This window comes from Lepidochelys kempii, chromosome 2, assembly GCF_965140265.1.
Source record: "Lepidochelys kempii isolate rLepKem1 chromosome 2, rLepKem1.hap2, whole genome shotgun sequence".
In the NCBI taxonomy this organism is placed as follows: domain Eukaryota; kingdom Metazoa; phylum Chordata; order Testudines; family Cheloniidae; genus Lepidochelys; species Lepidochelys kempii.
This window is the reverse complement of record NC_133257.1, coordinates 101,843,058-101,864,679: the sequence shown is the minus strand read 5'-3', so window position 1 is coordinate 101,864,679 and position 21,622 is coordinate 101,843,058. Positions and strand designations below refer to the sequence as shown.

At 39.1% G+C, this 21,622-nt stretch overlaps 1 protein-coding gene across 8 annotated transcripts in view; it reads left to right on the top strand.

The window, feature by feature from the left end:
• ZNF516 (zinc finger protein 516) overlaps positions 1-229 on the top strand; it is a 129,124-nt gene extending 128,895 nt beyond the window's left edge. For all 8 annotated transcript variants that reach the window (XM_073331783.1, XM_073331785.1, XM_073331782.1 and 5 more), the window contains one exon: positions 75-229. In XM_073331783.1, the coding sequence (XP_073187884.1) occupies positions 75-134 (60 nt within the window). In that variant the 3' untranslated portion in view covers positions 135-229. The remainder of the gene's footprint in view (positions 1-74) is intronic.
• Positions 230-21,622: the final 21,393 nt, after the last annotated feature.

Genomic DNA, 21,622 nt, shown 5'->3' with positions numbered 1-21,622 from the left:
AGTGTTAATAGGAAGATTATACTTAGAAAACAAGAGGAAGGAATAAGCTTTTCTCTTTGTCTTTTTTCTTGCAGGGGAGAGACCATTCCAATGCAGATATTGTCCATACAGTGCCTCTCAGAAAGGGAACCTAAAAACACATGTGCAGTGTGTGCACCGGGTACCCTTTGACAACACCCAGTACCCTGATCGGCGATTCCAACAACCTCAAAACGATGATCCCAACAGCCCTATAGAAGAACAGCTGGAAAACTTCCCTATAAGCCATCAAATCTCTGGAGTCACTGTGCTAGAGTGAAAACAGTGCTCTGCTAGAATGGAGATGCCTCTGCACTGTTAATCATTTTAAAATAAATGAAGATGCTACACAAGATATATATAAATTGACGTACTAATCAGTCCCATGGTTCCTTATTTCCTTTGTAATAAACAGTGGAGTTGGCAAGCATTGTGGCAGTGCAAGGCATCTATATTAATCAAGATAAGTTTGAGACACTGGAATAATTAAACTGTATGTGATTTGGACAGCGTGAAGAATTTAAGTACTGTAACAAAAACCTCCCTGATGCTCAGAATGACTATTTGATACATTTGAAAAACAGCAGTGGATTTGGGGGCCGAACAAGTATTAATTAATGAAACTGCTACTGCTTGTCATGCGGAAAAGTAAACTTTTAAAAAGGAGGAGTGTGAGGGGGAAAGAGGTAGCATTTGGTGCTTTGGAGAGCAGTGCTTGATGAAGGACTAAAGAGAAGACCATCATTCTACAATGGTTTGTTTCATTACAGTTGGGGACCACTTGCATTTCTAAGTCTCTTGTTCTTGACTGCGCACCATTAATAGTATGTGAATATGGAAATTGAAACACTTCCACAGAAATGCTTATATTCTGCTTTGGAAAAGAAAAAGCTGGTTCAACACTAAGAAAAACAGGCTTTGGTGTTTTACTCTCAGGACCTTTTTTGTAACAGGGCTACTTTCTTTGACCTGATCACAAAGGAAGTCTGCACATTTTAAAAAATTATTCAGCTGTTTAAAGCCGCTGATCTGTACGTTTTTAATAGAAAAGGAGTCGCTGAACAAGTTCAGGCTGACCTAGGCCCTTAGGGTACTGTACGCTCCTGTATTTTTGTTCGGCAAGCCAGTTACCCTTCCTTTCTGGGCTTGGTGACATTTTGAAAAGCTGAGTAACTTCTTTTGTGGTGGCAGGTTAATGTTCATATAATGTGTCATGTCTTGTATTTGGTGATCACTGGTGGTGTTAGGGGGGAAAAAGAGCTTTATATACCTCTTCTACAGTAACTCTTTTAAATGCAAGTTTTCAAGGTGGAGGTTGTGGCACATAGGTTGGTAAACCATGAAGTGTAAGCAATTAAAAAAATGTATTCCACAGATATAAATATTTTCTTTTCTCATTGCTGTGACACTATGTGTGATGGTAATATTTCTGAGAGTTTCAGATTTTGCACATATAATTTTATGCATTATCAAAAATTACTGCTGCCTTGAAAGAAAATGTTCTGTGAAATTTTTTGCAAAAGCTTTAGTAGGTTTTTTTTTTAATTGTAACATTTTGTAAAGGCAGGAAATGGATTAAAAAAAATCGCATGCTAATTATATTTTTCAAAAAAAGCAATAATTTTACATGTACAGAAATGATGCTAACCTTTAATACCGGCGAGAGCAACAGTTTACTTAATACGATAATGGAATAGTGCTGTTTTTGTAGTAAATGGGCTTCTGACACAAAGATTTGTTTAAAAAAAAAACAAAAACCATAAAGCGTGATTTTTTCTGTTCTAACAATTTTTTTTTGTTTGTTTGCTTGGGTTTTTTTTAGGGTTTTTTTGTTTGTTTGTTTTTAAACCTAGTCAATAATTGGTTCTGGCTACTACTTGTTACTTGTTGTGAATTACTTGACAGTTCTTGTTACTTTGCAACACTCGCAAACATGCAAATATAACTTTCTTACGTAATTTTTTTTACTAATTTTTTCTCATACTTTTACACCAGATGTATACCAGAATTCTCTGTAGTCCTGGTGTAGTTAGGAATGTCTGTGCAAATACTTACAAGTGACTGTCATTGACTGTTTTGTAAAGTTATTTTGAGGGAAGTCGCCAGACACATTCCACTGTGTACACGAACACAGACACATGCACACAAAATTGCTGTGTGGATTAATGATTGATCATCATTTTGGGGTTTGCACTAGCTTTTTTTTTTTTTTTTTGGTTGCTTTCTGAGTCATATTTTTCTTGGATGAAAGTAATGATGACAGTTCAGGAATGCACAAAAGCTAGTTGCTTATCCTATTTGTTTGTGTTTTAGTTATTAAAATCTCTTCTGTACCCAAAATGGCACAAAAGTGTAGTGTACATTTGTAATTTTTTTTTATTTTTTCCTGTTATGCAAGCTGATATGGAAAATCATAGTTAATATTTAGAGCAAATGTTGCTTTCTGGAACCTTTTTTCCAGCGTACCTGACAGAGGAGAGGATAGTGCTGTCGCTGCCATTACCAGGGTACTAATCAGCAAAGTTACAATCATAATTTAGCTACATGAAGAACAACAGTAAGGGAAATCAGTTTAAATAATTATATGCTGTGTATAGCACAGAAATGAGATTTTCACATAATTAAACAAGGAATGGGAGGAGTGGGTTGGGGAAAGCCAACCTCAAAGACCAGCCATTTTCAGATGTGAGTCCTAGGCTTTCTTGTTCCTTCTTTATCATTGTATTGTATTGATTTTTTAATTCAGTTAGACCATAATATTTAAAATGATTTGCGTTCCTTATTTATTTAGTTAATTGGTTTTGATCAGCTTTTTTAAACAGCATGATGATTTTTTAGCATGACACACTCCTGTAAGCCATCTTCTGACTGTTACAGACTTTCTACTACCTCTACAAATCTACTGTTTCCTCTCCTTGACAGGTTTTTACAGTGTTGCAGTCTAATGTAACTTAGCCAATAAAGGGTATGATTATCTATACTGCAGATTCTCAGTGTATCTGCCATCCCTCTTTCTTTCTCTCTCTCTTTTTGCCTTTACTTTTCGCCATACTTAAAAAGCAGGTGACAGAAAGATTCTGTGCCACAATATTTTTTCTATAGTGAATGTTTTAGATTGACCAAAATTTTGTCAGACTCAAAGTAATCTCTTCTTGAAGATAATCAACTAGTGTATTGTTGTGTTTCTGTTTGCATCCTGGAATTCTTACTGTCAAAAATGTATGAATAAATTTTTGCATGGTAAAAAAACAAACAAAAGAAAAGCAAATCATAAAGCCAAAGCAGGTTTTAGTTTTGTGTTTCAAAATCACATAGTGAAAAGCTCATCCCCACCCCAAGAAAGACACTGCTTACATGAAAACAGCTAATTAAAGGAAATTACCCTTTAGAAAGTATCAGCTTGTATTTGTCAGGTAAAATCTGTCTCTTGAGTGATTTCCAGACTTTGACAGTGTGTACATTTCATGGTAATCTGTGTAAGCGTGATACCTTCTAACAGTGCCTCACGCTGCATACAACACTTTTATATTTTGGAATGCACATATACATTTGTCTCATCAATATTTCGGAGTATACTATACTTTTTGGACTAGTTTGTGAACCTTTTACTCACATTGGTATGTACATACTCTCACGTGCTCATTGTCAAATACTCTCAAAGGCATTCACAACCTGGCCTGTACATTTTCCTCTGTACTCATGTATTTAACTATAGAAATATTTGTGAAGCCCTATGAAATGATGAGAATGCATTGACACATTAGGAATTTTTCTTTTGCAATTCCCAAAATGTGTGATTTAACTAGCCTGTGGGGAGAGAGAAACTGGAGTGAAGAGTCTGAAGCAGGATACCAGTTCACGGTTGGTTCTCTGCCGTTTTAAAATTTGTTGGCTTGCAAGTCAAGAAGATTGTTCTTCATGTAAAAAACGTAAGCCCAGTTTTTGTAATTCATCGGTTTCATACAAAGCAATCCATTGTCCTCCAAGTCACTTATTGTGTTTTTGCTTTCATCATTCAGTTCCACACTGGGTCAAATTCTGTCCTTTTAGGTAAAATTCCTACTGATTTCAGTGGGAACTTTGTCTAAAGTGTGCTTGTTTGGACCCAGTATGTTTCAGGAAAAAGTTAGAGGGACACTAAGATAAAACAGAAATATTTATAACTCACCCTTACCTCTTTTATTAAGAACATCATATATTGGAAGACGTGCAATGTGCCAGCACAGGTGCAGAAGGAAGTGGGATGACTCGAGATATCTCCCCTCTGTTCATGGACCAAACACAGTCTGAGTGCCTGCACTCAGTTGAGAGCACAGGCTGCCTCTTGCTACTGCCTTCTGGGGCACTCCCCATTGCAGAGGGGACAGGGAGAACTGGAACTACAACCCTATCATCTCCACGCGAGAGAGCAGAGCTGGCTCACCACTTAAGGGTGTATATGTTGGCATTCCCTGAAGACAATTAACAGGCTGCCTGCTGGGATCATAGCTCTGTTACAGTAATTACTATATTGCAGTTGGATTGATCTGGGGAGATTTTCTATCCTCTGTCACTGTAGGAGCCCCAAACGAACAACATGGACTGACCTCTTTTTAACCATCTCAAGGTAAAATGTAATCTTTACTTATTTCCAATAGCACCTGTCATGTGCTAGGCATTTTCCAAACAAAGAAAAAGGTACAATATCTTTCCCTAATGATCTCGCAACCTAAAGACAGAGTAGCAGCAAAACATATATGCAGTTATGAAATACAGAGGTATTAAATAGGATTAAGTATTTCCAAATTGCTTCTTATAGGCTTGTTGTCAGCGTGAATGAGAGGTTTTCCTGTGGGGATAGATACAACAGGTCAGTTCTTCAGGGTGTTGAGTAAGAAGCAGCAGCAGGACTTGGCGGCAACTTGGCTGTATGAGGCAAGGAGAAGGATGAGTCAAAGATGACCCCCAGATGGTGGGCTCGAGTAGGAAGGAGAATGTTGTTTACCGTATCAGAAGAAGGGGTTAGTGGAGAGGGTTTAGGAGAGATAAGGAGTTTAGTTTTGGCCACTACGTTGACATTGATGGTGAGATGTCCAGGAGGAGTTATCCAAGATACAGGACTATATGGGGATAAGCTAGAAATGGTGGAAAGATAGATTTGGAGCTGAATCAATAGAGGTTGGCATGGGAACTCAGAGTGGAGAAGATGTCATGAAAAGTGTAGTCAACAATGTGAAAAAGCAGCAGTGATGTCTAAAAGGATGGGGATGAAGTAGAGATCGTGAAATTTAGCTAGGAGCAGGTCTGTTTGCCCCTCCCTACTTTATAAGGGCTCCTGTTCTAATTAAGGGAATAAAATAAGACAAACTGGAAGCAACAGGAATCTTCCAACAGTTTAAAGCTGATGTGTCATCTTATCCTGCAAGACTGGTGCCCATTGCCTGAACTGGAATTATTTTGTGACAAAAAATGAGAAATCTTTGGGATCCTCATTTCCTTGATAGGCAGATCATCAAAAGATATGACTCTGTGTGGCCAGGGAAAAGCTGATGTTGTTATGGTAGCTAAGGCTGGACTGAAAAACTTCTCCAGTCCCCAGAGAGTTCCAAAAAAAATGCATCTTTTACAGAAACAAGCAGACTCTGACTAGCCCCAAAGCGGAGAACATGATGGATCATCACTTTAGAGGACATAATATTTTTTAAGCAGATGCTGCATTGCATAATACTTTTTAAGCAGATCCTTTGAGGCTGCTGGAGGATATATATAGATAGCACTCTCCAGGATACTGAATTTGTAGGTCACATCATAGGGTATTGCATGAAAGAGCTGGGGATGCCTCACGCCTTTAAGAAAATACATCTTCTATTAAAATGGCTTCCCACCTTCGTGATTGTACCTTTGAAATTCTTACAACCACAGACTAACATTATTGTGAGCAGCAGAGTGGCATGGATGGCTTTATGTTTGTGCTCCTGGAGAGAGGCTCTATTACCTGTGTCATCAGTATTTCCTTCAAAGGTGAGTTACTCTTGAAGAGGTCAGAAAATGGTACCCATCTTCGTTTCCTGTGAAATGAGAGATTACTGCATATATCTCATCGTCAGCCCAAGCACTGTACCATAGAAGATCCTCAAGGGAAGGAAGTTTCTGTAGGCAGAGGAAAAGGCTTTATTAGTCTTGTAAGTGGCCCATTTTCAGTTACGACACAAGAGGCAAAAGAATGTGGGCCAGCTCTTTCTAAATCCACAGTTTGGAAGTAGATTCCTCTAGTTTATGTGGAAGTGGCTTTGGATAACAAGTAGATAGCGTGGTTCCCGCCACTAGGGTATTCCATAGAATTTCACTGTGGTGGGCTGAAAAACAAATGGGTGTGTAAAGTGAGAATGTAAGAGAACCTATGAAAACAACATGGGACAGATATACAGGAGAAGTAAACCCATGTTTACAGAGTGGGGAAAGACCCTTAATTCTTACCACTGTGGGGTTAGTTTTTATGATTTGTAAGGATCATTAGAGGAAGTATTGTTCGATCCTTCCACTGTGCTCCACAAGAGAAGGTTGACCTCCAGAATCCGGGACTGAAGCAATGAAGAACCCTCCATAGTCTATTTCCCACTATTCCCATGGGCTTGGGTGTCTGGTAGGCAAAAAGCAAAAGGAGAAGATAGTGAGCAGCCTAAAGTACATTACCATATAAAGTCTCAGAGATGCCCCCTCCCCCACCAGTTCTAAATAAGGCCTTCTGTGAGGGAAAAGCTGAATTCTTCTTGTATTTGATTTGCTATCTTCTTGTTTCATGAGCTCTCAGTCCTTTCAGCAAGGCCCGGCTGATAAGCAACAAAGGGAAATCCTCCAGGTACTGTGGTGTCTGAGCGATTTGTAGATACTTTGGAATGTTTCCACAGGATTACTCAACTTCAGCCAAGCATCTTACCTCCTATCATCAAATAGGCAATGAGGGTAATAATACCAGGCTCAGCTGGTAGTTGTGTGCACTTCAACAGGGTAGTGCAGCTGTATTGGCTAAACACGTCTTGATGCCTTCATGAATTCTGCTGAGCAGGAGACTAACCTTTTTCTACTTTTTTTTTTAATACGGGGGAGATGGTAACTAAGTATTTGGTAGAATCTTGTCAGCATTGTTCCCTCCTGACACCACAAACCTTTTGTGAGAACAGTGCTACAGCTGCTGCCACAGTAGCCTGCCCCTCTATACATAAGTCAACGATGGGGTGTCAGCTTAACAGCTAACAGTGTAGTACTTAAGATTCCATTGGTATGTTGAGGCCAGAGCTGAAGTTTGAGGAGGGAGAGCTTAAGAAACCCTGGCAAGACTGCAGTATGGAACAAGCTTAAAGAACAGGGGAATCACTGTGCTCCTGGCTGGCTCTGGCATTGACCTGGGTTGGAGTCCAGGTAACTCTGGAGGCTCCTTGAGATAGTTTGCACCTGATTGCTCCTTGTCCTGAAGTGGGTGGAGAGATGTGGTTGAGTTGCAGCCCCGGGTACTGGCTGCCTCTTGCCCTGAGCTGGGGATCTGTCTTGACTCCTGCTATCAGCTGTGGATGTTCTGTCTGGGCTTACTATCTCCTGGCTGGGTGTTAAGCTCTTCCTGCCCCTTGCTCACTAGACCAGAAGCCCTGGTTCTGCCTGCTCCCTGGCTCATTCCCTTGTGGCCAGGGAGAGGTGGCTAGAACTCTGCCCCAATGAGTGTCACTCTAGCCTTAACTCCAACTCAGTGGCCATGGGATGGGGTTTGGAGGATTATGTTCTTTATGGTTATTGTCATCCGAACCAGGTCTCTCTATAGTTAGACTGAGAACTCCAAGAGAAGACTCCCTAAAGCAGCTCTAACTATAGAGTGTGTTCATCAGCTCTCCACAGCAGGAGATTTCAGCCACAAGCCTGGAGTGGTGCAGAATGTGACTGAAGCCAGGAACATCCCAGCCAACTGGGAAGACTTACCAGGCTTGTCTTGCGCATGCTGCCCCTTGCAGGGCCACACTAAGTTACATGAACTCAGGCCAGTGATCCTGGGATGGCTTGTCTGAGTAAGTGCCAGCCACTATGCAAGTACAGACTACTGCAGAATTTGGCCCAAGTGTAGGCAGGGGCAGCAGTATCATTCAAGAAGCCTGCTTTTGCCTTTTTTTGGGGGGGTGGGGAGACATGTTGATTTGAGCACTAGGGATAAATCCAAACAGATCCAAGGGAAATTCAGGTGAATTCTCCATTTGTCACTGCTAAAGATATTTTGATGGATGATTTTATAGATCTGTCCTTTTGCTCAGTGTTGTAGGTGATGTTGGACAAAGCAATTTACCAGTTCAGGGCAGCAGTAAGGACAGGCAGTGAGCAAGTGTCAAAAAATGACATAGGTTTTTCACTCGCTGCCAGTAAGGCTGATGATTTACTTCATAGTGCACTGTTTATGGGCTACTCCATTTTTTACACTGACTCCAAAAGTTTTAGTGCCTTCATAGAAAGAGACACCAAAGGTATTCTCTGTATAAGATACTCAGATGGCTTTTATATGCCACAACAATACAGAATAATGTGAGAAATTACATGTGGCGGAAGTGTAAAGGAAGCAGTTTGAGAAACAGCAATAAGGTCATTGCTAGTGCTAACTTTCCTAAGCATGAAATGAAATTCTTTGTCAAGTAAATTTATTCTCTGTGGAGATAAAATTAGCTACCATTGTTAAATCAACAGCAACTTTAAAAGAGGCACAAAGGTAACTGGAGTCATCACTAAGCCACATGAATTTAGTTCTTGGAGTTGTACCCTGTGAGTATTTTGAAGAAAAATAGTCTTTCGCATAACTGTTACTAGATTTTTTTGAAAAATAAAAGTAAACTCAAATGATTAGAAAAAACATTCCTTGAATGTTGTAACCAGGAATTTGCTGCATTGGTCAGAATGACTCCAGTAATTTGAATTTGCGAGAAATAGTTGAATACTTCAGTTGACATCCTGGGAACAGGCATCATTATAATAGTAATTGTTGGTAGGCTTTAAATTGACTTGACCAATGTTCTTACTGAAGCTGGTTTGGAGAGGTCAAATCAAATATTTTAAAAAAAATTCTTAAATTCCTTGGCAGCTCTACCAACTGTGTTTGGTAATTATCAGAAGAAGCTTCTGAGTGACTCATTGGAAAATATGTATTTTTAGTTATTCTCCAGATCATTTCTAATGCTTCTTTAGGGACAATAATTTTTTTGCAAGATTATAAAGTTTCTATCATGTTTTAAAGGTCCATATTTGGATTACAGAGCTGCTTAGCAGCCTCAAGCAAGATATAGGGGCCTCTTTGAGAAAGGCACTGTAAACACACATAGAGGCAGTCCCTGAAAGAGCTTACAGTCTAAACAGAGAAGACACGGGTAGTCCAAAAGAAGTATTATTAGCTCCATTTTCCAAATGGAGTCAAAGAGATTTAGTGACATTCTAAAATCACTTAGGAAGTCTTTGGCACAGCCAGGAATTGGACCCATATCACCTGAATGCCAGTCCACTACATTAACTGCAAGATTACCCGGCTCTCTGAGGCCTGATTCCAAAGTCCTTCCTGAGGTAAATCAGCCGTTTATTTCCAATTAGTTAATTAATTCCAGGGTATTGAAATGCCCTTGCAATTTTAATCTCATCTCATGGGTGCCATCTCAATGCAAGTTATGCTCACCTAGAAAAAATAATAAGAAACTAAATTCTAAAATCTACATTAATGTTAAGGAAGAGAAACAAACCCAGCCATGCTCCAGGCAATGTTTGGGCACACTGCCTGTGTTAATGATGATATCTTTTATGTTTAATTTTCTTCCTTTAGTGGATTTATTTCTCAATTTACCATTAATTTCATTTTATAAAACAAAACAGGAATCTACACCTTGGTTCTCTTAGTACAATCTGCCCGACGTAAGTTGCCACACTGGTCAAGGAGCAGTCCAGGGATTTCTTCCCTTGTCCCACCTTATTTCAGGGGGATAGCAATCTATTACTAATCCCTACCAGTACCAGATTACTACCTCTCCCTCCAGCAGCTTGATTGTGTTGGTTGATGGTTGGGGATGGAACTTTTGGCTCCTCCTACTCTCTACCCACTTGTTGGGGGAAGAGTAGTGAGCATGTAGTACTCACTCATCCCTAATGAACTGGACTCCACAGTCCTGGGAGGCCACAGAGGGGCTTGCTAGGAAGTTTTATTCTCCCTTATGTTCCTGTATAGCTGCATAGACTGAGCTACAATCTGGCCCTTAGCCATCAGAGAGTGCATAAAGTGCTTGGTGTGAATATTTGTATTTGACCAGGGCTAATAAGAGATGGTTACTTGCTGTCCTACAATACTTAATGCAGGAAGGTCTTACCCAGGCCAGGGCTCCCTATGTTACATTCTTTCTACACTTCCAGAAGCTACTCTATATAAAGAGAAAATAAGAATGAGGGCCAGCAAGGTGGTGCTGCCACTGATTGCTCTAACTTATCTACGGGGAATTTTTTTTCCCCTAGAATTTAATAGAGAAAGTTTGATGCTTAATTTTTTTTAAAGGCCTTATTTTTTAATTACACAACATATCTGTGAATAAACATATCACTTTTGTCCATCTGGAAGGGGGTAAGACTTTTTTTTTTAAGGACAGACATTAATAAACAAAAAAGAACTAGGGCTGTCAAGCAATTAAAAAAATGAATCGTGATTAATCACACTCTTAAACAATGATACAATACCATTTGTTTAAATATTTTGGATGTTTTCTATATTTTCAAATATATTGATTTCAATTACAACACAGAATACAAAGTGTACAGTGCTCATTTTATATTCATTTTTGATTACAAGTATTTGCACTGTAAAAAAACAAAAGAAATAGTATTTTTCAATTCACTTAATACAAGTACTGTAGTGCAATCTCCTTATCATGAAAGTTGAACTTACAAATGTAGAATTATGTAAAAACAATCAAACCTGTATTCAAAAATAAAACAAGGTAAAATTTTAAAGCCTGCATGTCCATTTAGTCCTACTTCTTGTTCAGCCAATTGCTAAGACAAATAAGTTTGTTTACATTTGCAGGCGATAATGCTGCCCGCTTCTTGTTTACAATGTCACCTGAAAGACGTTCTCATGGCACTGTGGTAGCTGGTGTCGCAAGATGCTCACGTGCCAGATGTGCTAAAGATTCATATGTCCGTTCATGCTTCAACCACCATTCCCAGGGACATGTGTCCATGCTGGTGATGGGTTCTGCTTGATAACCATCCAAAGCAGTGCGGACTGACACATGTTCATTTTCATTATCTGAGTCAGATGCCACCAGCAGAAGGTTGATTTTCTTTTTTGGTGGTTTGGGTTCTGTAGTTTTCACATGAGAGTGTTGCTCTTTTAAGACTTCTGACAGCATGCTCCACACCTCATCCCTCTCAGAGTTTGGAAGGCACTTCCGATTCTTAAACCTTGGGTCGAGTGCTGTAGCTATCTTTAGAAATCTCACATTGGTACCTTCTTTGCATTTTGTCAGATCTGCAGTGAAAGTGTTCTTAAAGGGAACAACGTGTGCTTGGTCATCATCCAAGACTGCTATAACATGAAATATATGGCAGAATGTGGGTAAAACAGAGCAGGGAACATACAATTCTCCCCCGAGGAGTTCAGTCACAAATTTAATTAACGCATTATTTTTTTAATGAGTCATCAGCATGGAAGCATGTCCTCTGGAATGGTGGCCGAAGCATGAAGGGGCAAATCTGGTATGTAAATACCTTGCAATGCCGGCTACGAAGTGCCATGCAAATGCCTGTTCTCGCTTTCTGGTGACAGTGTAAATAAGAAAAGGGCAGCAATATCTCCTGTAAATGTAAACAGACTTATTTGTCTTAGCAATTGGCTGAACAAGAAGTAGGACTTGTAGACTCTGAAGTATTACATTGTTTTGGTTTTAAGTGCAGTTATCTAACAAAAAAAATCTACATTTATAAGTTGCACTTTCACAACAAAGGGATTGTACTACAGTACTTGTATGAGGTGAATTGAAACATACTATTTATTTTGTTTAACATTTTTACAGTGCAAATATTTCTAATCAAAAATAATATACACTGATTTCAATGACAACACAGAATACAATATAGATGCAAATGTAGAAAAACATCCAAAATATTTAATACATTTCAATTGGTATACTCTTGTTTAACAATGTGATAAAAACTGTGATTAATTGTGATTCATTTTTTTAATCACAATTAATATTTTTGAGTTAGTCACAAGAGTTAACTGTGATTAATCGACAGCCCTAAAGAAGAATATGAGACTTATCAAAACCCTATAAAATAATCCTTCTCAAACAAGAAAAAACATTGTAGCCTGTGCCAAATTGTGTTCTCATTGGCATCCATGTATGTTTGGAGTAATTCCACTGGCATCAGTGGGTATCACTGAGTGCGGAATTTGACTTCCAGTCACTAATGCATTGGAACTTAACTGTGTAAACATACACGTGTTATTTTATGGAAGACGGGGGATAGAATGGGGATAGCAAAATATTAGTCCCTGCATGCTTGTAACCAAATTGCACCACCACCAATTTTAAAGCTCCACTTCCCACTTAAATAAAGAAATCTGCTTTTAAACTGATGGCATATTTTGGCTCCTAGCGTTTGAACTAAAAAATTTTCCTCTGGCAAAAAGGCCCATTTAAAAATTTCAATCTGAAATAAAACAGAGCCTAAAAAGATGGAGGCAAACAGGTTCAGGCTTCATAATGAATCACCTAAGTGGAAGCATGACAATGATACTTTAAAACTCTTAAAAAGACTTGGCTTTACTATGGAAATTATTTCAGTTCAAGTAAAAAAGCAATACTAACCATGGGGGAAAGTGTCATTGAAATAGTCTTTCTATCTTTTTTTTTTTTTTTTTTTTTTGCCAGAAAAAGCCTTGAATTATACAGTTGGGAAGCTACATAGCTAAGGAAGAAGATTCAGCAAGGGAATTTTAAGTGAATATTGGAGAATATTCACAGAAATTGAATTTTGAATTTCTACATGAGAATATTCACACAAGAAGCCTGATTTCAAACGTGATAGTCATGCAGTCAGGGAACAGAAACAAACCCTTTGACCTATGTGTCCCATGAAAGCAACTCAAATTTTGCATATCAATTCATAATAAACAGCTGCACATCTAGAATTATTCAGAGAAATTGTGTCAACTTCTTTTTAATAATGAATAACTTGAGAATATTGTGACCTGTTCACTGACTTCACAAACAGAAAATGCGACAAAAATAATCAATTTGTTATGAATTATTTGTTCAGCTCTAGTATTTTAAAAGCTGTCATGCTTATTTTGAAAACATGTCATATGATCAAGCTCAGCCAGTATCACCACCTGGGCCCACTAGAGTTCCCTCAGAACCTGCTCCAACCCATCCTGCGGTCAATGGAGGTCCTTACTGAGGGAACTACCTTTCTCTGGCTTTACATGATGGCAATGTGCAGCTATGAGGAGGGCACTCATACATTATCATCTGGCACAGAGAAAAATATCACTTAAGTCAAACTCAAGAATTACCTCAAAAATTCGTATAAGCCCAGGTTTATCCATTATATTGCTCAGTATACATATGAAGTATGTGGCCCCAAAGTTATCTTTGTTTAGTGCCAGAGCAAATAAAGAATCACTACATTTAGTTTCCTTCCACAACAGAAGACTCAGCTGAATGCAGAGATGTCTACTGGGAGAGGGATCCTCTGCCAAGGCCATAGCAAAATGGCTGTTAGGAGACTGCTCCAGGTTGGAGTGATTTTGTTCATGGTGGAGGAAGGTCCAGAGGATCTGCATAATGGTGGATCCTAGGGCACTATCCTTTCTGAAGCCATCTCCCATCCTATTCCCAAGAATCAGTGTACACACACACACACACACACACACACACCATGCTCTCCCAACCCTCCTCCCTTGTCTGGTGCAACTGTAGAAGGCCTATTTGCTTACCTGTCTAAACACTACAGTGATGGGAGGCTATAGAAGTATCTGATCACTTTGCAATCATTGATGGATTTCTTCTCACAGCACCCCTGTGAGGTAAGGAAGTGCTATTATCCCCATTTTATAGGTGGGGAAATGGGGACTGGGCAGACTTAGGCTATAACGTTGAAACTCGGGTATGCCTAAAGCTAGTTACTTAAATCTATAATAATTAATCACCTAACTGAGTGCCTGAAGTTTCATAGGTCTTGAAGACTCATGGGTCACACTGACTTCAGCTGGGAGCTGTGGGTGCTCAGCAGGGCTGGCCATAGAACAAATAGGGCTCCAGATGAGGAAGGTCTTTGGCACCTCCCCTCCATTTGTTAAACTTTTGCATACTTTATTTTTTATTGCACTTGTAGCCCATTTCACAACTTCGATGCATGATTTACATGCATGATTTATCCCTGTCTTATGACACGATACATTTGCATGCTAAGATCTGTAAATCTATTTATTCATGCCATATAACCAAATAAAAAAATTGTTTCCTCTAAACTTATAGAAACTTTTTAATGTTAAGAATAACTGAAATGTACTAACATCAAGAAATTGAACTCTGCACCCACATTGGGTGGACACGTATTAAATAATGTTACAGCAGATGACAGCCTTAGCATGTTAAGCCCAGACCTTTAGTTCAAAAGGTCACTTTTCTCCCCTTGTCCTCACGACCTGAGGCGCAGCGTTAGAGAGAGCCAAAGCCCTCCAAGCCCAGCACTCCACACGGTCGCCTGTGTCGCTTGTCCCTAAATCTGGCCCTGGTGCTCAGCATATCTGATAATCAGGCCACATACTTTGATGCCTAAATATGGGCACCCATTTGAAAATTATTACTACTATTACTGTTTGTTTGTATTGTGGCAGTGCCTTGACACTATGGTAATAAAAATCAGCAATGACAATTATAATTCATAATAAATATGCTGGGCTAAGTGTTTTGACCAAGGCCATATAGCAATAGAATTAATGCCAGATCTTCTGAGGCCAAAGTCAAGTATCTTAAATAGAAGAGTGTCCCCTCTCTCATGGGCAGAACTTTTCCTTATGGTAAGTGTGAATACTGAAGTTGGGTGAAAATGTCTGTATATTTTTCTCAAGAGGTTTTTTTTGCATGTGAAATTTTCCAACCAGTTTTGGTGGCTATGCCAACTAAAATTTTGTACTGAGTGTGTGCTGTAACCAATGTAGTATTATTATAATTATATTTATTAATGTATGATTTGTATTGCAGTTGAATTTACAGCTCTCCAGTCATAAACCAGGACCCCATTTTGGACTGTAAAAACACCTAACAAAAAGGCCATCCCTTCACTGAGGAGCTTACAGCTGAAGGTCCATTTTTTCATAACTGTGTTATGCAACCCATTTGCTTCAAACACGGACACTTCATGGCCATACTCTTCAATTGAGATGATTCACACCCTACATTTTACAGGTCAAAGTTCAGCCATTTTGGAAATTTACATGAAAAAAGTGTGATAATTAAAAAAAATTGTAAACACATTTTTCACCCTCAGAATTAAAACATGGCTGATTTTTTTTATTCAGACTTTTGGGAAATAAGTAATCTTTGGGGAGAGAGCAAGCACAAAAGGTGAATTTTTCATAGCAATACGATCTTGTGAAAACAGGGTCTGATCATTGAAACTGTTTACAAAAGTAATGGCAGGAGTCTAAAATGCTATTGTAGTTTTGTGAGCCGTTCATTGAACATATAGAGATTAACCAATTCCCAGTCCACTGTCACTCGTTTTTAATTGCAGTTGAGTCATGTCAGAAAACTCTTGGGATGAGCAAACCATTTCTTGAAGAACAGAATAGCGAGTCCAAGGTAAGAATTTACCAGGTGCCAAGAATCTCTAGACTCAGTTAGTGTCTCATTATTTGGTGAATAAACCAATTGGCATTGCTTAGTCAAACATCAGAATCATTCCTGTCCAAGACAGCCCTCATTGTATAGCAGCATGTGGCCATTATTCTCTTCCACATCAATTTCTTTCTGAGGGCAGAAGACAATAGTGAATATTTAATGGTTTCCATGGAGTTTGATTCTCTTTTAGTTTTAAAAACACTGTTCTTTAAAATTAATAATTGGGAGGTAAGTGAACTGTTTCTACTGGCAATCTATCCTACCTGCATTGCTCTATCTAGATTTTTATGCCAGGGTATCTGAGTGCCTTATGTATCCTATAAACCCAAAAGGAAATCTAAATACACACTTTCCTTAGCACAGGTAGCATTATTGTCCTTTATAAGTATAGTTGTGATGGGAAAAATATGTTGAACAGATGAACAGCATTGTGTCCCATCTGCAGTCAATATAATAGCCATCTTGAATGCTTACAGGTGAGGGTTCCTCAACCATGAACCCACCAAGTAACCTCTCTTCTGCTTCCCCCAGTCACACTATTGTAAACAATTCCATTCTTCCTGAGGAGCACAGTCAATGCGGCAAGTCTGGGTCGTGAAGAGAGAGGTAATTCCTGGTATCCAATACTTCCCCTCTCCTCCATCAAAGACTTTGAAAACTCAGTCAGAACTTTAACTTTAATCTGGTATTCACTTGGGTCCAGGTCAGTCGTGATTGTCCTGTTATTTAGTAAGTGGACTGCTGCATGTTGCACCAGTTGCATCTTTTTAAGTTTCAATGGTTTCATTTTGAAGCATGTAGTGTACAGCAATAATCAAGCCCATCGGTCATGAATGCATGGATCATTTTGAGCAAGGCATTTCTCTCAGGAAGAGACACATTCTTTGGTAGATAGAGGAAGATGGTTTTGCATCGGTTGCTATTAATATATCCAGCACAAGGAAAGAGTTCAGAAGGAACTGGTTATATACTGATTTATTGATTACTCCGTACTGAGTGTGATGGGCTGGTGCTGGCTAGTTCTGAATATTTTCATTTTCCAGACAACATCACTGTGTCTTATCCAGATTTAGATTCCACCAGTTACTCTTCAGCCAGTTGCTGATTTCATGCAGGCTCTGGAATAGGTGGGAAATGGTGGACTGTGATGTAGAGATGGGTGTCATCTGTGTATTGCTAGCATCCGAGTCTGTGCTGTCTTAATAGCCCACCCTGGGGGGAGTGCCAGTGATCACCTGTTAAATCCCAGTAATTTCAGCTGTATGGTAGAAGATGATATAGCACAGATTCTGTCAGCATTTTAATGGAATGTCTTAATTATCACCATCTTTGGAGAAATAAATAGCAAAGTTAGAGGTAATGTTTGGTCCATAAGAACTTGAAAAAAAATTGAACAGTCTGAAGATAAAGGCATCTGATGGATGAAAATAGCCCTTTGATATGGTTGCTTGAGGCCTGTTTCTGCTCTTACTGAAGTCAAAGAAAAAGTGGCCACAGACTTCAATAAAAGCATGAACATGCCCTTGTTCTGTATTTCCAGTGCTTATTGTCTTTACTACATTTGTGTTCTTATATTTGGCTTTCAAAAGTCATAGGGCAGTATGAACTCCCTTTCACCAATATCACCATAATTATCAGGCGATAATCGCCATTATAATCTTGTCATTGGGCAAATCAATTACTTTAAATGTGGTGGTTCTTGCCCACTAATCAATTCATTTAAATCCAGTTTAAAAAAAGAGCTATTTCATGATTCTGTACATTCAGTTGCTACGGAACGTCCAGCCTAGTTCTGCTTTGACGTATCCCTATACTTCTCTTTTGGACAAGGCAGGCTCTCTCTCTCTTATAGTCTTTGCATTCCTTCCAACTTGATGCACATAGTCATTTGTAATCAAGGCTGTAAATTGTATTTAAAGCTGTCCAGCACTACCCATGAGTAGCTGAATCATAAATGAGAGTATTGTCCTGCCTGTACTCTTACTTATCCTTCCATCCGTAATAGATCCTTTCATTTATGCTCAATTAGCGTTTCCACTCTTGCATTCAGTCCCTGAAAGTTTCCACTCTTTTCTTCAGGTCTTGAATGCTGATGGTGTGGTAGATGGTTGCCTCTACCCATAATTTGTTTAGCTCTTTTGTGCAATAGATTTCACTTCGAAAAAAAAAAGTTTATTTGTTTTGACAAGCCCAAACAGGATGGCTGTATTGTGCCTCTAACATGTCATAATGTAAAATAGTCCCTGCAATTAGCTCTGCAGTATTACTGCTCTGGAATAGACTGCTTAATATTTTTTTGACAACTGGAAGCTCAAACCGTAATGCTCCTGTAAAACTGACTCATCTATTAGAGGGATGATCCTTTTGCTTTTGATACAGAAGAGAGCCAAGGTGCACCAATCACATGTCAGAAGCAGTCATTTTGAGAACAGAACCTCACAGTGTTTAAGTAAACAGAGTGCTTTTCCTTTCACTTAAATGCTCTTATACTTAGTGGACAATGTGGATTTCAACAGTATGCCATCCTGAGCCATTTCCTATGGCTCCTGACTGTACTGCTGTCTTGTTTCACAGGTCAGTAAAATAACTCCACTAGGTTTGTCTGACGTCAGTGCAGTAAACCTTCCCAGTGCTGCTAGCTGCTCCTTGTTAGGTATTATAACTCTGCTGGGACTTGAGCCTGATGCAAAATATGTGTCTCCTAATATTTGTAATCATTTGTTCCATTGCTACTGCATCTTTTTACATTTGCTGATATCTTGGGGGGCCAGGGAGGGGAGGTTAAAAAGAAGCTTTCCAGCTCAGATAAATGTTTCCTTTTTTCTTCAGCTTCCTGCTACCCAACCCCATTTCCTTTATTTTAGAAGAAGGAAAAAAGCAAAATGTAAAGCAGATTACCCAGTCCAACTTCCTTGCTTTGGATTCAAAACAGAAAATACAGTATATTTACACTCTTTTTTTGTATGATCAGATACAATTTATTTCTCTCCTGCTGTAAAAGTTGCTGGTTCTTCGGAATCACTGTTCAATTACATTATGAATATGTTCCTAAAAGAGGATTCTTTTTCACTGTTAATAAAACTGGCTTCTGTTTTTATCTCACGATTCCTTGGATATTGTTCACCATTTCCATTGTAGGCAGAACAGTATCAGTCTACTTACAGCAGCATCTCATTTTGGTGTCTCAAGTAGGCACCATATTTTTATGAGTGAAGCTTGGAAGATTCTTACTCCCTTCCCCCACCACCCATTCAACCCCAGGATGGCAGATAATTTTTATTTCTCAGGGCCTTTCTGAATATCAGACGTCCTTAACCTTTGCCATTGTTGATAATAGGTTTAAATCACATACAGAAGCTCAAATGTCAAATTAATCCTGGTTTAACTTGATTGCCATCAACAGATTTAAACCAGGGGAGAATTTAGCTTTGAGCTTCCATTTTGGGGAAGCATCTGACTCGGGCTTTTGCTATATGAGACTTCTACAGGAGAACCTGAAGGTGCAGTAGAACTTGAAGATGAACCCATGATCTCAAAGGCGTCTCAGGAATCACTTTCCCAGTATTGTATTGTTGAAGTTCTGAGTGCTTCCAAAATTTAGTATGAGGCTGGAAGGTGCACTCGAAGGATCTGTGGTTGTTCTCATTCTGGTTGAGAGTTTGGTGCTGGATATTGCACCACAGCTGTGTTTCCTCTGATTTGTTGAGGCAGTGGTAGAAGAAGAAAAGATAAATTGGAACATCCCAGATTAGAAATTTTAGCCAATGTTATGCTGTTTATCACTCCAAGGAAGAGTAATTAAGGGACTCATCTTGCAGACTCCGGCTTACAGAGCACCCACTGAAGCAAACTGAAGTTCAGTGCACAGAAGGCTTGAAAGATTGGGCCTTAACTAGAGACAGCATAAATCTAACATGACCATCCTCTGACCTATTACTGTAACATCACAAAGGGATTGAACAGAAAACTAGAAGCCTTGAGAATCGTTATGAACAAAATAGGGGCTATTTGTGGCTTCATAATATATTTTAAATTTTTCCTTTTAAACTAAAACCAGATTCTCTCATTACAACAGGCACTGGGTTCTTCAGGAAGTGGCTGTGAAAGGGATACGCTAAATTCTTTATAATTTTGTTTTTGTTTTTAGGATTGGTTAATCCGCGGGAGGAATATAGAGGTGGTTATATTGGCTACATTGTTACTTAATGTTGTATTTCTATTTGGGTCCTGTTGCTGATCTATGTGATTTTGCATCTCTGAGAAGATGTTCACTTGCACATTGGTGACCTTTGCACTGTATCACATTGGTGATCTTTTAATAAGGAATCTCTATTATAATGCACAAATGGATTTCCAGTCAGTCATGGAATTGGCACTCTCTAGTTTTTTGGTTTTCACTTCTCCAGCTAAATTGAGAGCATCCAGAATCTAAACTGGTGTAATTAAAACCTTAATCTGGGCCCTTAATTACTAATTACAGCAATTTACACTTCGTATCACTAGCACCCCTTTACTAACATGAAACCCACCTCTGAATTTGGCCTTTTGTGTCAAAGTTGAAGGGAATTCTCAGTTGGTCTGACTTTTACACTAATAATATTGCCAACTTCAAGCATTCAAAAATCCTACTGGACCCCAAAAATAATGAAATTGACTTAAAATAATATTTTAAAAAATAATACATTTGGAGTGCTTTTTATTTGCCTCCTGATTTCCGAGCCTTTAAGGGTACAGTCATTTCATTCTTTCAAACTTTTCTGTGAAACCATGGAGGCTACAAACTTAACTTTGTTTAAAAAAAAAAAAAAGAAAGAAAGAAAGCTGACATTTTCCTGCAATCTGTTGACTCCAGTGGTTGGGTCTTGAAGGAAAACACCAAATATTGTGAAACTCATAATAAAATCGCAAGAGGGGGCAACAGCATACTGATGAAGCTGGAAGAAGGAGAAAAATACACCAGCTGACGCTCCCTTAGACCTCTCTGAAAATGGGAACTGTTTTTTAACTGGATTGTGTATAAGATCAGCACTGTGGCAACCAAGGCATTATTGTTGCCACAGACATCTACACTGCAAAACAAACCCCATTGCAACAAGTCTCAGAGCCTGGGTCAACTGACTCAGCCTTGCAAGTCTCATGCTATGGAGTTAAAAAAAGCAGTGTAGACATTCCTGCTCCAGCTGGAGCCTGGGCTCTGAAATCCCTGCTTCTTTGCTAGATTTCAGAGCCTGGGCTCTAGCCCAAGTGGGGACATCTACATTGCTATTTGTAGCCCCATAGCAGGTGTTCCACAAACCCCAGTCAGCTGACCTGGGCTCTGAGACTTGCTGCCCTGGGTTTTTTGTTTTTGTTTTTGCAATGCAGACATACCCATAAAGACTGAGTCTGTCCCCTTCCCTTGCCTTCTGCAGCTACTCAGCTATCACAATCTCTGACCAGTTACTACTGGCCTTGTAGGTGGTTACTATCCACAGACCTTGAGTGCTTAGACTTTTAGTTAAAGTCATTTTCATTTATTGTATGTGGAAAAATCATAATGAAGAGTCAGCACTTGAAGAGGTGAGTTATGTAAATCCTAACTTTGCTTAGTAACCACTTAACTAAACTGCATTTGGGAGAGAGAATCTTCATAGAACTCTGCCCCTAAATCGCATCAGCAGGATATCAACTGACTTCACAGTTAACCAATAAAATCTCCTGTTACAAACATTACATCA